The 13,211-nt window shown below is 39.1% G+C and overlaps 1 protein-coding gene across 1 annotated transcript in view; it reads right to left on the bottom strand.

Moving 5' to 3' along the window:
- Positions 1-13,211, bottom strand: part of KREMEN1 (kringle containing transmembrane protein 1) — a 112,380-nt gene that overhangs the window by 24,834 nt on the left and 74,335 nt on the right. The window contains exons 4-5 of the mRNA XM_072142224.1: positions 9,660-9,784; positions 1,435-1,588 (exon numbers count right to left, since the gene is read on the bottom strand). Coding sequence (XP_071998325.1) covers positions 1,435-1,588; positions 9,660-9,784 — 279 coding nt within the window. The remainder of the gene's footprint in view (positions 1-1,434; positions 1,589-9,659; positions 9,785-13,211) is intronic.

Raw genomic sequence — 13,211 nt, forward strand, 5'->3', positions numbered from 1 at the left:
TATTAGATTAACTGAGAATCCTGCACCTTGAAGGGCGCTGCAACAGATGGATCAGTCACCTGTCATTTGTCCCTTTATGCACTTCTCATTTAACCTCACCATAAAAGCTTTTCTTTCGACTTAGAGCTTAAGTTTCATACAGTTTTTATATATTTGTATACTCTTTGGCATCTACTATTTTATTTGCATTGTAAATAAATTCAGATTTTCCACTGTATGACTATACTGCTATAAAATGATCTTAAAGAGAAACTCGAGGAAAGACTTGTACGTTTTGCCTAGTGTAGGGTTAGATTGGGTAGAATATCACGTCTAACTTTGGTTCTCATAGTTGCCCACTTTCTGCAGATAATTGATATGGTTTGTGTAAGGAAAAGTTATACAATTTTCCAATATAATTTCTGTATCAATTCCTCACAGTTTTCTAGATTGTTGATTGCTGTCATTCTATAGAAAGCTTCCATGTTTATTTCCAGTGGAAATAAATCTATCTATGGACATGCAAGTGCACAAGCTGTTATTATCACATGCAGTGGCGGATTAAGTGTCCCATGGGCCCCGAGCTCTTCACATTACTAGGGAGCCCCACCGTCCAAACCAACCTGTGCCTGGAAGTTAGGACTTAAGAACCACACTCTATCCTTAATTTTGTACCTTTTGTACTTCTCAGTATACTGCATTAAATATTAAATGGTGCATGGGAGGTACCGCAGAAAACAAGCTCACAAGCATCTCAGAAACCAGAAAAAAAGTTATGGATTTTGGAGTGCGGATTTAGGAGCCAACCATCACAGGGATACCCCACAGAGTAGCCAGCAGTCACAGGGATGCCCCACAGAGTAGCCAGCCATCATAGGGATGCCCCACAGAGTAAGCAGCCATCACAGGAAAGTCCCACAGAGTAGCCAGCTGTCACAGGCATGCCCTACAGAGTCCAGCAGAGCCACTTAGTTATTTAGCCAGCATATCCGATGATCTTCATATGGAGCCCCAAGTTTGGGTGGCGTGGGCCCCTGGAAGCCAATGGCTAACGGCGCCTGCCCATACCACCCATATGATGATCAGCCATTTATCACATGGTTCTGATTACTCTCTGTGATAATAACGGCTCGTGCACCTGTGTGTCCATTACATAACCAGGGACAGATTTCTATCCATTGGAAGCAAACATAGAAGAATTGATACAGAAAGTATATTGGAGAATTGTATAACTTTTTATTACACAAACAATATCAATTATTTGCTAAAAGTGTCCAACCCCTTTAAAATGTCCCCCACTGAGTAGGACACAGTACCTTCTTTAAATAAAGAACTATTAGCCATGGTCCATTCAAAAAGTGTGCATCGAGTGTTATAAACATCATACTTTCTTATTCAATGACAGTTTCATTGCATTTCAAATTATATTGATTTAAGTGGTCTCCAGACACTTACAGTCAAAAAGGATGATGCGTCCATCCCCTCCGCAAGGTTGTGTATGATCCCCAAAACAGACACTGTTGCAGTCTGTGCTGGGCGTCTCTCCGTGCTTTCTGTAATCTGCATTATTACCACAGAAGCAAGCAAATCCAGACTCCAGTCCAGCATACTAGAAAGAGAGGATAACATTAGTTAATTCATTTTATATCATTTTATTTCTAAATAATGTGATATTTGGCAATATCACTCCAAATTGCTTGAATATACCATAACGTTAAAATTGTTGGGAGCTTAAGCAAGGACACTTAGTTTTTCAGCTTCCGTGGGCCACATTCTCACAAATGTCTGCTGTTTACGAGCCGCAAAGAAGGGGCAATGATCCATTATTTGGGGACTGTCTTTCATCAACAGTAAGCAATGCTAGGGGTATGGTTCACATAATAGTTGTACCCAGATGCTAAGGGGTAGGGTTCACAGAATAGTTGTATGGTGGTTCCCACAATAATCCTTTCTTAATGTTCAGGGGGTTTTGCTCTGACATTTGAGGGGTCCTAATAAGAATTATACTGTAGACTGGAATTTTGCAAAACTTCAAAATATGTTGCAAATATTTTCTTTCTAATATCAGCAACACCTTTCACATGAGAATTTAAAAAATGGCCCCTCCCTTTAATTTAGCAGATCATAAATCAATGCTGAAATGTCTAATTCCGGTAAAATTTTCCCTACAGCGTACTTTCAGCATTCTGACTGTAAATGTCACGTCAAGGAGCTACTATTGACACGGTGTAGTGATTTACATTTGTAATATAAGAATGTCTCTCATTTTTTCACCTGTTTTTATTTTAGCTTCAAGTAAAGAACTGCTTATATTTGACATTGTGACTCCGTCTTTAATGATGATATCACATTGGATAATATATCTATGTGTAGCAGATAAATAATTAATAATTTATTCATAGTGTTATAACTGCATATAACCGGATTACATTAGAGTAGATTATAATGTGACTAGGGCTCCTTTTAAAGAGTAACTGTCAAATGATTATTGATATTGTGGGGGGAGAGGGGGAGACAGTCTTGTGAACACTAATATTAATTCTTTATTTATATAGCGCACACAGATTACGCAGCGCTGCACAAAGCATGACAAAATCGGTCCCTGTCCCCAATGGGGCTCACAATCTACACAACCTAACAGTATGTTTTGGAGTGTGGGAATAAACCGGAGTACCCGGAGGAAACGAATGCAAACATGGAGAGAACATAAAAACTCTTTGCAGATGTTGACCTGGGTGGGATTTGAATCCAAGACCCCAGTGCTGCAAGTGCTACCCACTCAGCCACCGTGCCGCCCTAACACTATTCTAATATACTTTATTAAGAAATTTTCCTTAGTTTGTAAAGAAACAGGTAGCAATGTGCCCCTTAGTTAGCATGTTACTTCTATGTTGCTGTTGCAAATCTGGCTGCAGGATTGAAGGGGGGTCTCTGTCCTCTACCTTTTGTTACACAGCTGTGGATGAGAGTTAACCCATCCTGCTCTCACCCTGGCTCTAGTATGCTATTAGCAGTATATTCCAACATTAAGCTAAAAGCAAATGGCTTAATCCTTCCTCCTCAGAGCTGTTTAAACACATTAGATTAGATGAACGCTCATGCAGCCTCCATAGACACAAACTGTAAAAGGATGGAATACACATCTCTATGGGAGGGAGTAGCTCAATTTTTTTTTTCACAAACTAAGATGGAATTTGTTAATGAAGTACAGATAGTGTCCAACTTAAGGACACCTCTCTGCCCACTGTGACCTCTGGTGAAGTCCTATGGATGCTTTTCTTTAGTCCCAGGGTGCAATGATCAGCTGTAAGGTGTCCTTAACCCCTTAACGCTGAAGCCACTTTTCACCTTCCTGACACGGACCATTTTTTAAAATCTGACATGTGTCTATTTAAGTGGTTATAACTTTGGAACGCTTTAACATATCCAGTTGATTTTGAGATTGTTTTTTCGTGACACATTGTACTTCATGCTGGTTGAGAAATTTAATAAATATATTTAGTATTTATTTATGAAATAAATGGAAATTTGGCAAAAATTTTGAAAAAAACAATGTTTTCCAAATTCAAAATTTTCTACTTTTTGGAAAGTTGGTCATAGCACTAAAATAACTTGATAACTAACATTTTCCATATGTCTGCTTTAACTTGGCATCATTTTTCAAACATCTTTTCCTTTATTTTGGATGTTAGGAGGCTTATAACTTTAGGTGCAATTTTTCAGATTTTTACGAAAATCATCAAAACCTACTTTTGGAGGGTCAATTTAGTTAGAAGTGATTTTATAAGGCCTACATGACTGAAAACCCCCACAAATGACACCATTTTAGAAACTACACCCCTCAAAATATTCAAAACAACCTTTGGGAATTTTGTTAACCCTTTGAGCGTTTCATGAGCGTGAAAGATAAATGAAAGTGAAATTAGAGAAATGTAATTTTATCTTACTATAGATTCATTTAACACTAAAATTTGCACCTTCACAATGGGTTAAAAAGGAAAATGCATTTTACAATGTTGAGGGCAATTCCTCTTGAGTATGCCAATACCCATTTTGTCACTGTATCCTGCTGTATGGACACAGGGGGGCACCTGGAAGGGAAAGAGCGTTGTTTCGTTTTTGCAGGGCAAATATGGCTGAAAAAGTTTACATGTGTCAGGATGCATTTGGAGAGCCATAGTGGTACCAAAACAGAGGAAAGCCCCAACATGAGACACCATTTTGGAAAGTACACCCCTTGGAGAGTTTAGCAACGTGTAATTTGTGTATTTTCCCCAATAGGTGTTTGATTCAATTAGGCCCCAAAAGGGAAAAAAGGTGAAAATTTTCTCAAAAAAGTCACTTTTACCCCAAATTTTTGTAAGCCACAAGGGATAAAAGATGAAACAACCCCCATAAATGTGTAAAACTATTTCTCCTAATCACAGAACTGCACCACTTTTGCATATAAAGTGTTGTATGGGTGCACAGTAGGGCTCAGAAGGGAAAGAGGGGCTTTGGCCTTTTAGAAGCCAGATTTGACAATCATCCTTTACATGTGTCAGGATGCATTTGGAGAGCCCTAGTGGTACCAAAACAGAGGGGAACCCCAACAAGTGTCACCACTTTGGAAAGTGCACCCTTTGGAGAATTTAGCAAGGTGTAATATGTGTATTTTCCCCTACAGGTGTTTGCTTCAATTAGGTCCCTAAAAGGAAAAAGGTGAACATTTTCCCAAAAAAGTCACTTTTATGGCTAATTTTTGTATCCCATAAGGTATTAAAGATGAAACAACCCCAAAAAATGTGTACTAGCATTTCTCCCGAGTATAAAATTGCCCCACACATGCAAATAAAATGTTGTATGGGTACGCAGTGAAGCTCAGAAGGGAAAGAGGGGCGTTGGCCTTTTAGAAGCCAAATTTGACAGACATCCTTTACATGTGTCAGGATGCATTTAGAGAGCCGTAGTGGTACCAAAACAGAGCGGAACCCCAACAAGTATCACCATTTTGGAAAGCACACCCCTTAGAGAATTTAGCAAGGTGTAATATGTGTATTTGTCCATAAAGGTGTTTGATTTAATTAGGACTTAAATAGATAAAAGGTGAACATTTTCTTATAAAGGTCATTTTACTCCTAATTTTATATAGCCACAAGGGATAAAAAAATGTAATAACCCCTCAAAATGTGTAAACCTATTTCTCTCGAGTGTAGAAGTACCCCACATGTGTATATAAAATGTTGTATGGGCGCACAGTAAAAGGAAAGGGGAATGTTTGCCTTTTAGAAGCCAAATTTGACAGAAATGTTTGACATGCATTTGGAGAACCCTAGTGGTATAAAACAGAGAAGAATCCGAAAAGTGACCCTAATCTTTGAATGCACACCCCTTAGAGAATTTTGCAATGTGTAATATATGTATTTGCCCCTACAGGTGAATGATCCAATTAGGCCCGAATCATTAAAAAGGTGTAAATTTTCCTATAAATGTCACTTTACCCCTAATTTATGTAAGCCACAAGGGATAATATATTAAATAACCCCAAAAAAGGTGTAAAACTATTTCTCCCGAGTGTAGAAGTACCCCACATGTGCATATAAAATGCTTTATGGGCGCACAGTAGAGGAAAAGAGGGATGTTTGTCTTTTAGAGGCCAAATTTGTAAGAAATCCTTCACATGTGTCAGGATACATTTGGAGAGCCGTAGTGGTACCAAAACAGAGGAAAACCCGAAAAGTGACCCTAATTGTTGAATGTACACCCCTTGGGGAATATAGCAAGGTGTAATATGTGGTGTAGTGTAATACACGTGGTGAAATGAGCATTTTGAACATATAGGTGGTTTCCAAATATGATGTGCAACGGAGTCCAAGATGGAAATTGCAATTATTTCTGGAAAGTTCAGTGCCCGTTATGTGGCGCCTGTTATGAAATAATGGAGGGTTATAGGGAGCAACGGGACATAACAGTTGTTACAATTATTCATTTTACCGAAATTAATTCACAATAGGTTGGGCGTGAATTGTGAATGTCTAGTGTATAAGGAGGTAGAATATACCAAGGGACCAACTAAACTTTTGTCACTCTGGAGTTGTCGCAGGTCTCTTAGTAGTATGTAGTGTCCATTCTAACTCCTCTTTTGGAACAGACTCTTTATTGAGTCCTACCATTAGAAGCAGCAGAATTCACCGGGAAAATGCTGTCCTGGCAAAACACAGGAACATCTAAACCAGAGGTACTGGGGCCCGTCCTTCTTGTCCCAATATTAGTTTCCTAATATCTTCCTCTTGAAAACGGAGAAATGATACGGCAGGACATGCACATTGGAACAGCTCGTAAGAGTTGTACACCATAATCTGTACAATGTACACGGCCCGCACTTTTGTACCAAATCTTCGTTTTAGTAGGGAAATTATCACCAAGTGTTGCTTTTATTCACCCTAGCGATGCCCATTGTGACGAATATTGCTGCTTTTGGCTGGACCAAATCGACCAGCAAATAGCGGCAAACATGGACAGAGGGGGGCAACAAAACCCCTCTGGACCGCAAGGCAAAATTGGTGGCTGTCAGGAACAGCCGCCACCCTGCCCCGATCACCGTGTCTACAGACATGGTGACCGGTATTACTGACGTCATAAGTAAATTCGCTGCTATCGGCTCGTCTGAATTGATGAGCCAGTAGCAGCGATAATAAACTGGGGGTGTGTGGGGGGGACGTAACCCTTCTGGGGCAGGATGGATGGCTGTCAGGAACAACCACCGTCTTACCCCGATCAGTGAACAGCCGCCGTCTTACCCCGATCAGTGAACAGCCGCCGTCTTACCCTGATCGGTGTTGGAAAGTCACTACCCGCCGCACCGTTCTATAACAACGCTCGTTGGGAATAGGCTATACAATCTTTATTTATTTTTTAAGCAATTTAGACAAATAAGGGCTTATTTTTTGCGAGACGAGATGCACTGTAAAAAAAACGTAATTTTAGTGGGTTTTTAGCTTATTGAAGAAATTTTATTAACTTTTTACGTGTGGAGGAAAATAAAATCATCAATTCTTGTTTTGGATTTTTAGCATTTTTTTGGGGGGTTGTTCACTGTAGCATAACAGTAATATATTATCTTTATTCTACGGATCACTACGATTACGGTGATACCTCATTTATATAGTTTTATTTTTATTTGTCCAATTTTATTGAAGGAAAACTAGAATAGAAAAAATTGCATTTGTTTTAGTATTGCCATTTTTATAGCAGCATAATTATAGTATTTTTTGGTTTACGGAGCTGGTTGTAAGCTTATTTTTTGCGTGACAAGTTGCTCTTTTTATTGGTATCATTTTGGTGCTTGTAACTTTTTCGGATCACTTTTTAGAACATTTTTTGTAAAGCAATTTGATAAAAAGTTTTAATTTTTGGCAAGTTTTTGGGGTTTTTTTTACCACGTTCACCGAGCGGGTCCAATTATGATTAGGATTTATTGTACAGATTGTTACGGACGCGGCGATACCAAATAAGTGGGTTTTTTTTGTGATTTAGTGTTTTTTATACTTTATTACTTGTGTAAAGGGAAATGTGGTGTTTGGGGGGACTTTCACTTTCTTTTATTATTTATTTTTACTGTAAAAAACCTTTATTTATTTATTTTTACTGTTTTTACATTTACTGACATCTTAGCTTGAACAAGTGATCTTCTGATCACTTGTTCAAGCTTTTTTACAGGTTACACAGTGCAATACAGATGTATTGCACTGTGTAATGTAAGACACTGAGCATGCTGCGCATGCCCAGTGTCTTACAGCCGGGTCCTGCCAGGAGGCAGGGACCCGGCACCGAGAGGAGGATCGCGCAGCCCCGGGCACCGGCAGTCCCGGGGCTGCGATCGGAGGAGCGGACCCCCCCGGTAAGCGCCGCGGGGGGGTCCGATTCACATTTAAGTAACTTTAAATGCCTCTAACACACCGCGGTCAGCGCGACCGCGGCGTGTTAGGGGTTAACACCCGCGATCGGAGAAATCTCCGATCGCGGGTGTTAGAGGCGGGTGTCAGCTATAACATATAGCCGACACCCGCAGCTTCTGGCCCCGGCTCCGTTCAGGAGCCGGGGCCAGAAGCTTGACGTAATAGTACTGCATTTTGCGGGAACGCACCTCCCGCGATGCAGTACTATTACGTCAAATGTCGGGAAGGGGTTAATGAAGCTTTACTGATAATCCTTGTTCCCATGACAGCTCAAAATTTTGGAAACTCAAATGTCACATGGACAAAAACATTTTTATCTAGAGTTAAAATTAAAAAATATACCTGTTCCAACTTACAAGCAAACTCAACTTAAGAACTAACCTAAAAACCTTATGTATGTATGTATCACGGGAACACCCTGTATATTAAAAAATGTTCACCACATCCCACACACAACATAAAAAAACATGATCTCAAATTATGGTTATGTTTTAAGCCCCTGCTAACCGCACCTCTCCTGAAGCCACTTATCCTGGAATCTTCTGTGGAGAGCTGTGTATTGGGGGCCATTAGACATAACTTTGCTCTACACCCTCTTCATTGTAAGAGAGGCTTACTGACAGCATGCCCCTTAATTTGATTGTCCATAGCAGTGGCTAGCAGACAAATTAACAAATTGTTAAATTTGTCTGCTTGCCACTGCTATGGACAATAGGTGGATGGCTTAGATGCATTTCTTAGCAACATACCTCCTAGGATCCAGTGTCGCTCAGCCACTCCCCATCCTAAGTCAATTTTAACTTGGTTGCTCGGGTGCCAGCCACAGGAAGTGACATAATTTGCTCTACACCCTCCTACTCCAATATGCCGATGTCGAAGAACCTCTACATCATATCCTATTCTGTACTTTCTTCATTAACCTACTATGTGTAAGGTGAATTTCTCTTTTGTGCACATGGCTCTATATATGTAACAACAGGTAACATATATGACAAACACAAATAAACACATACAGGGAAACCTGTCTGAGATGACCACTTAAAATTGTGTAGAAGAATGCCTGACCATGCACAGCCATGATTTGCCTTTAATCAGTATCACACATGTTTGTGTTATGCTATGAATAAGAACAGTTTTGTCTGAAACGCGTAGGCTGCTGTGTCTGCCAAATACATTTTTATGTCTCCTTTAATGGATATATAAATAAAGACCTTGCAATTTTAATCCAGGAGGTGCCATAGCATTTGTGTTTTACAAATTGGATTACTTTGCAGACAGTTGTCATGTGCACCTCAAACACCATGGCATAATGTAGAGATGGGTAATGTGTTTATCGTATAAATCTGACCAAGCCTCGCTTACCTTAAATGCATATGTACCAAAATTAATATATATGTTGTAGGTAACTATAGTTTTTTTTGTTATTTTTTGACCAAAGCTTGATTTTGATGCTTTTTTAAGGCGGCTGAGAAATAATAGTATTTCAAATCAAACAGCGATGGCAGACTGGGGGTCTTTATAAGCCCCTCAGATGTCATAATAACTCGGGATCCTCCATGGGGATTACTTTTCTGCTCTGATGTTCTGGCTGCTATTGAATGGACTAAACTGTACGATGTGAGAACTAAAAATGTCTACCAGAAAATGTGATTTAGATTAAGTGTGGTCTTCACAAAGAGGTGGTCTTCTGGGGGGGGTTTCACTGTAATTCAAAACACTCAACATAGATGCTAATTGCTCAACCTTATAACGTTGTCTCCGGCACATGGTGATGCAGGTTTGAATTGTCTGCTTATTAGATGTCTCAGTGATGCCAGTTAATGGGGGCGGATTTCCATGGTCTTTGAAGCATCCTAGGTTTCCAGGCACTAGAAAAAATATATATAATAAAGTTCAGTTTCACAAAACAAATCATTTTATACCTTTTATATACATACAAGTGCTTCTCAATAAATAACAAAAACAGTAATTCAATTCAAGAAGTGAAACTATTATAGATTTGTACATATTATATACATTTATTACAAACAAGTGTTTATTCATGTCAATGTTAATTATGCTGATGAAATCCAAAAGTCCGCCATGCATCTGTCGCAGCCAGATCTATCAAGAGGCTCTGGCCTGGTGTAGAAATAAACACAGCTGGCGAATTTTCACATATGAAAATTTGCCGGCTGCAGCGGGTGAACAGGGCGTTCTTGTCCCTGTGCCCCCCTTCATGCCCCTCCACACATTCCTGGCTTGAAGGCTTGAAAAAGGGGGGAAACAATCTCAACAAGCAATTAGCTAGCATTTGAGATTATTTCAATCCCTGATAAATACCCCTATTATCTCAGAAAATAAGATTAACCCAAAACACCTGCAAAGGCTTCCTAGGGACCTAAAATGTCCTTCAGTTTGGTTCCGTAGGTGACACAATCATGGGAAAGACTGCTGACTTAATAGTTATCCAGAAAGGATTGCTGTATCAAATAAAGGATTGCTGTATCAAATAAAGGATTGCTGTATCAAAGCATATCAATGGAAAGTTGAGTGGAAGAAAAAGGTGTGGCAAAAAAGGTGCACAAGCAACTGGGATAACCGCAGCATTGATAGGATTGTTAAGAAAAGGCCATTCAAAAATTTGGAGGAGATTCACAAGGATTGTTCTTCTGCTGGTGTCAGTGCTCCAACAGATATATCCAGGACATGGACTACAAGTGTCTCATACCAGGTGTCAATCCACTCCTGGGTCAAGGAGCCGCTTACCTGGGTCAAGGAGGAAAAGAACAGACGTGTTTCTCAGTGGTCCAAGGTGGTTTCAGATGAAAGTAAATTTTGCATTTCATTTGGAAAATAAGGTCCCAGAGTCTGGAGGAAGAGCGTAGAGGCACAATCCAAGCTGCTTGAGATCTAGTGTGAGTTTCCACAACTAGTGATGGTTTAGGGAACCATATCATCTGCTGGTGTAAGTCCAATGTGTTTTATCAAGACTGAAGTCAGTGTAGCTGCCTACCAGAAAATTTTAGAGCCCTTAATGCTCCGCTCTCTCCCGACAAGCTTTTGGAGATGGGATTTTCATTTCCTTGGCACCTGTCCACAATGCCAAATGTACCAATACCTGGTTTAATATCCACAGTATCACTGTGCTCGATAGGCCAGCAAACTCACCCGACCTTAACCTCATAGAGTATCTATGGGGTTTGGTCAAGAGGAAGATGAGAGACACCAGACCCAACAATGCAGGGAAGCTGAAGACTGCTACCACACAACCTGGGCTTCCATAACACCTCTGCAGTGCTATCGGGTGATCATCTCCATGCCACGCCGCATTGATGCAGTCTTTCATGCAAAAAGAGATATGACCAAATATTGAGGGCATTTACACGACATACTTTTCATTTGGAAAACATTTCTGTGTTCAAAAGATTTCATACAGTAGGTCTTCTATAATATTCTAAATTTCTTGAGATGACTTTTGGATTTTTCCTTTGCTGTAAGCCATAATCATCAACATTAACACAAAGTTCACTCTGCATGTAATGACTCTATATAATATATGAATTTCAATTTTTGAATTGACTTACCGAAAAACTTACTGAAGAACTTGGCAATATGAATAGTGACACATGGAACTACTACATTGCTCCTCCATCCCCAATTAGGAGAGAAGAAAGCTGGTATTTGTATTTATGTCCCCCTGTCCCCTGTATTTTAGTGGTGCATCCTTCTAGGTATACAAACGGTTTTATTTACAGCATAACACTAAATATACTTTACAGCAGTTATATAAATTTCTTAAAGTAATCTCTACAGAACAGGCAGTTTCTGTTTATTATGAATCTTTGAGAATTCAGAATTTTTCAAAAATCTACTGAAATTACAGTAGATTAAATTTAGGTGCAAATGCTTCTATGATCATTATAATAGATATTGATCTAGAAATGGTTTATCAAACTGTATATCTAAAGCCACGAATTGCTAAAGTGCATTTTAGACATCTAATACAATCTGTGACTAGAATGTTGATCTCAGACTGCATATCTTTGCTTCACTAACCTTATCATCTGACATTGGCAATTGATATTTTGAAGCAGTGTTTTCTTGGGACACAAGTAGCACAAAGGGACCAATTAATTGTAATAGAAAATAACTATTAGCTCAAAGGTTATACAGAGTATGTTGCCTTGAGACTAAGCAATAATATCAAGAATAAACTAGACATTTGTATACTTAGGGAAAGGGTAGCAACAAGGCCTTGTAAAGAAAAAGGTAAGCATAACTAATTAAAATATAATTAACAATAGAACTTATTCAATTGGTTAAGATATTCTGTTTGTACAAGACATATGAAAAATTCAGCTTTTGCTCTTTCATTGGGGATGAAATATGGGCCCACTACCATATTTGTTTTATGCCTGTATCACTCTTCCTCATGGGTGCAGAGAAAATGGACATGTTTTTGAGGTCCTTGGTGCTGTTTTATTATCCACAGTGATTACAGACCATCAATAAAACTAATTTTGTGTTTATTCCTAGTAAAAATATACTTGATCTAGTCTGGCCTACTTTCCTGACCAGAATAGCAATTGTCCATGTTTCATTCGGTGGTCCCGGGCTTCAAAACCTAATAGACCTAAAAAGTTCTGCAGAAGTCTAAACCCACAGTTGACTTTAGAGCTGCAACTTCAAACATGTTGCTTTTTTCGTGGTACAATTACATATAGATAAAATGTCATTGATGATATGTTCTCAGAATCTTTCCCCCTTGTGGGCCTAAGGTTCCCTCTGCCTGACACTACTTTCCTTTACAATGGACCCATTTGATGTTTCCAAACCGGTGCTGACTTGGTTGCAATTGCGTATAATACTATGTAAAATATTTGACAGTCTACTCAATACCTGATATATTCCTATTATAAAAAAAAAAAAAAAAAAATTATAATTTGAGAACTGTCCCCTACAAGGGGTCTCAATTACTAACGGCCTATGTGTAGTCAATCTTTAAAATCAATGGTCATCAATACTCCATCGTCAGTGCTGTATCTACGCCTGTGAAAATATTGAAGAGGTAGTTGAACTCACTGCCCCAAACTCCGTGTAAAACTTTATATCAATTGATTGAATATTGATTTTACTATCACTTGTCTTAAATTACATTTTTTATACCCATCAGTTTGTAATATTTGCTAGCAGTTTAGTATACAGTCATGCAACTATAGAAACCAAAAGGGATTGTTTATTTAGGCAAGTGACGTGCACGAATATGGCACGGTTGTTTCATTGGAAATACATGGTCTGCATTGCGGTTTCCTA

Source organism: Engystomops pustulosus, chromosome 1 (genome assembly GCF_040894005.1).
Source record: "Engystomops pustulosus chromosome 1, aEngPut4.maternal, whole genome shotgun sequence".
In the NCBI taxonomy this organism is placed as follows: Eukaryota; Metazoa; Chordata; class Amphibia; order Anura; family Leptodactylidae; genus Engystomops; species Engystomops pustulosus.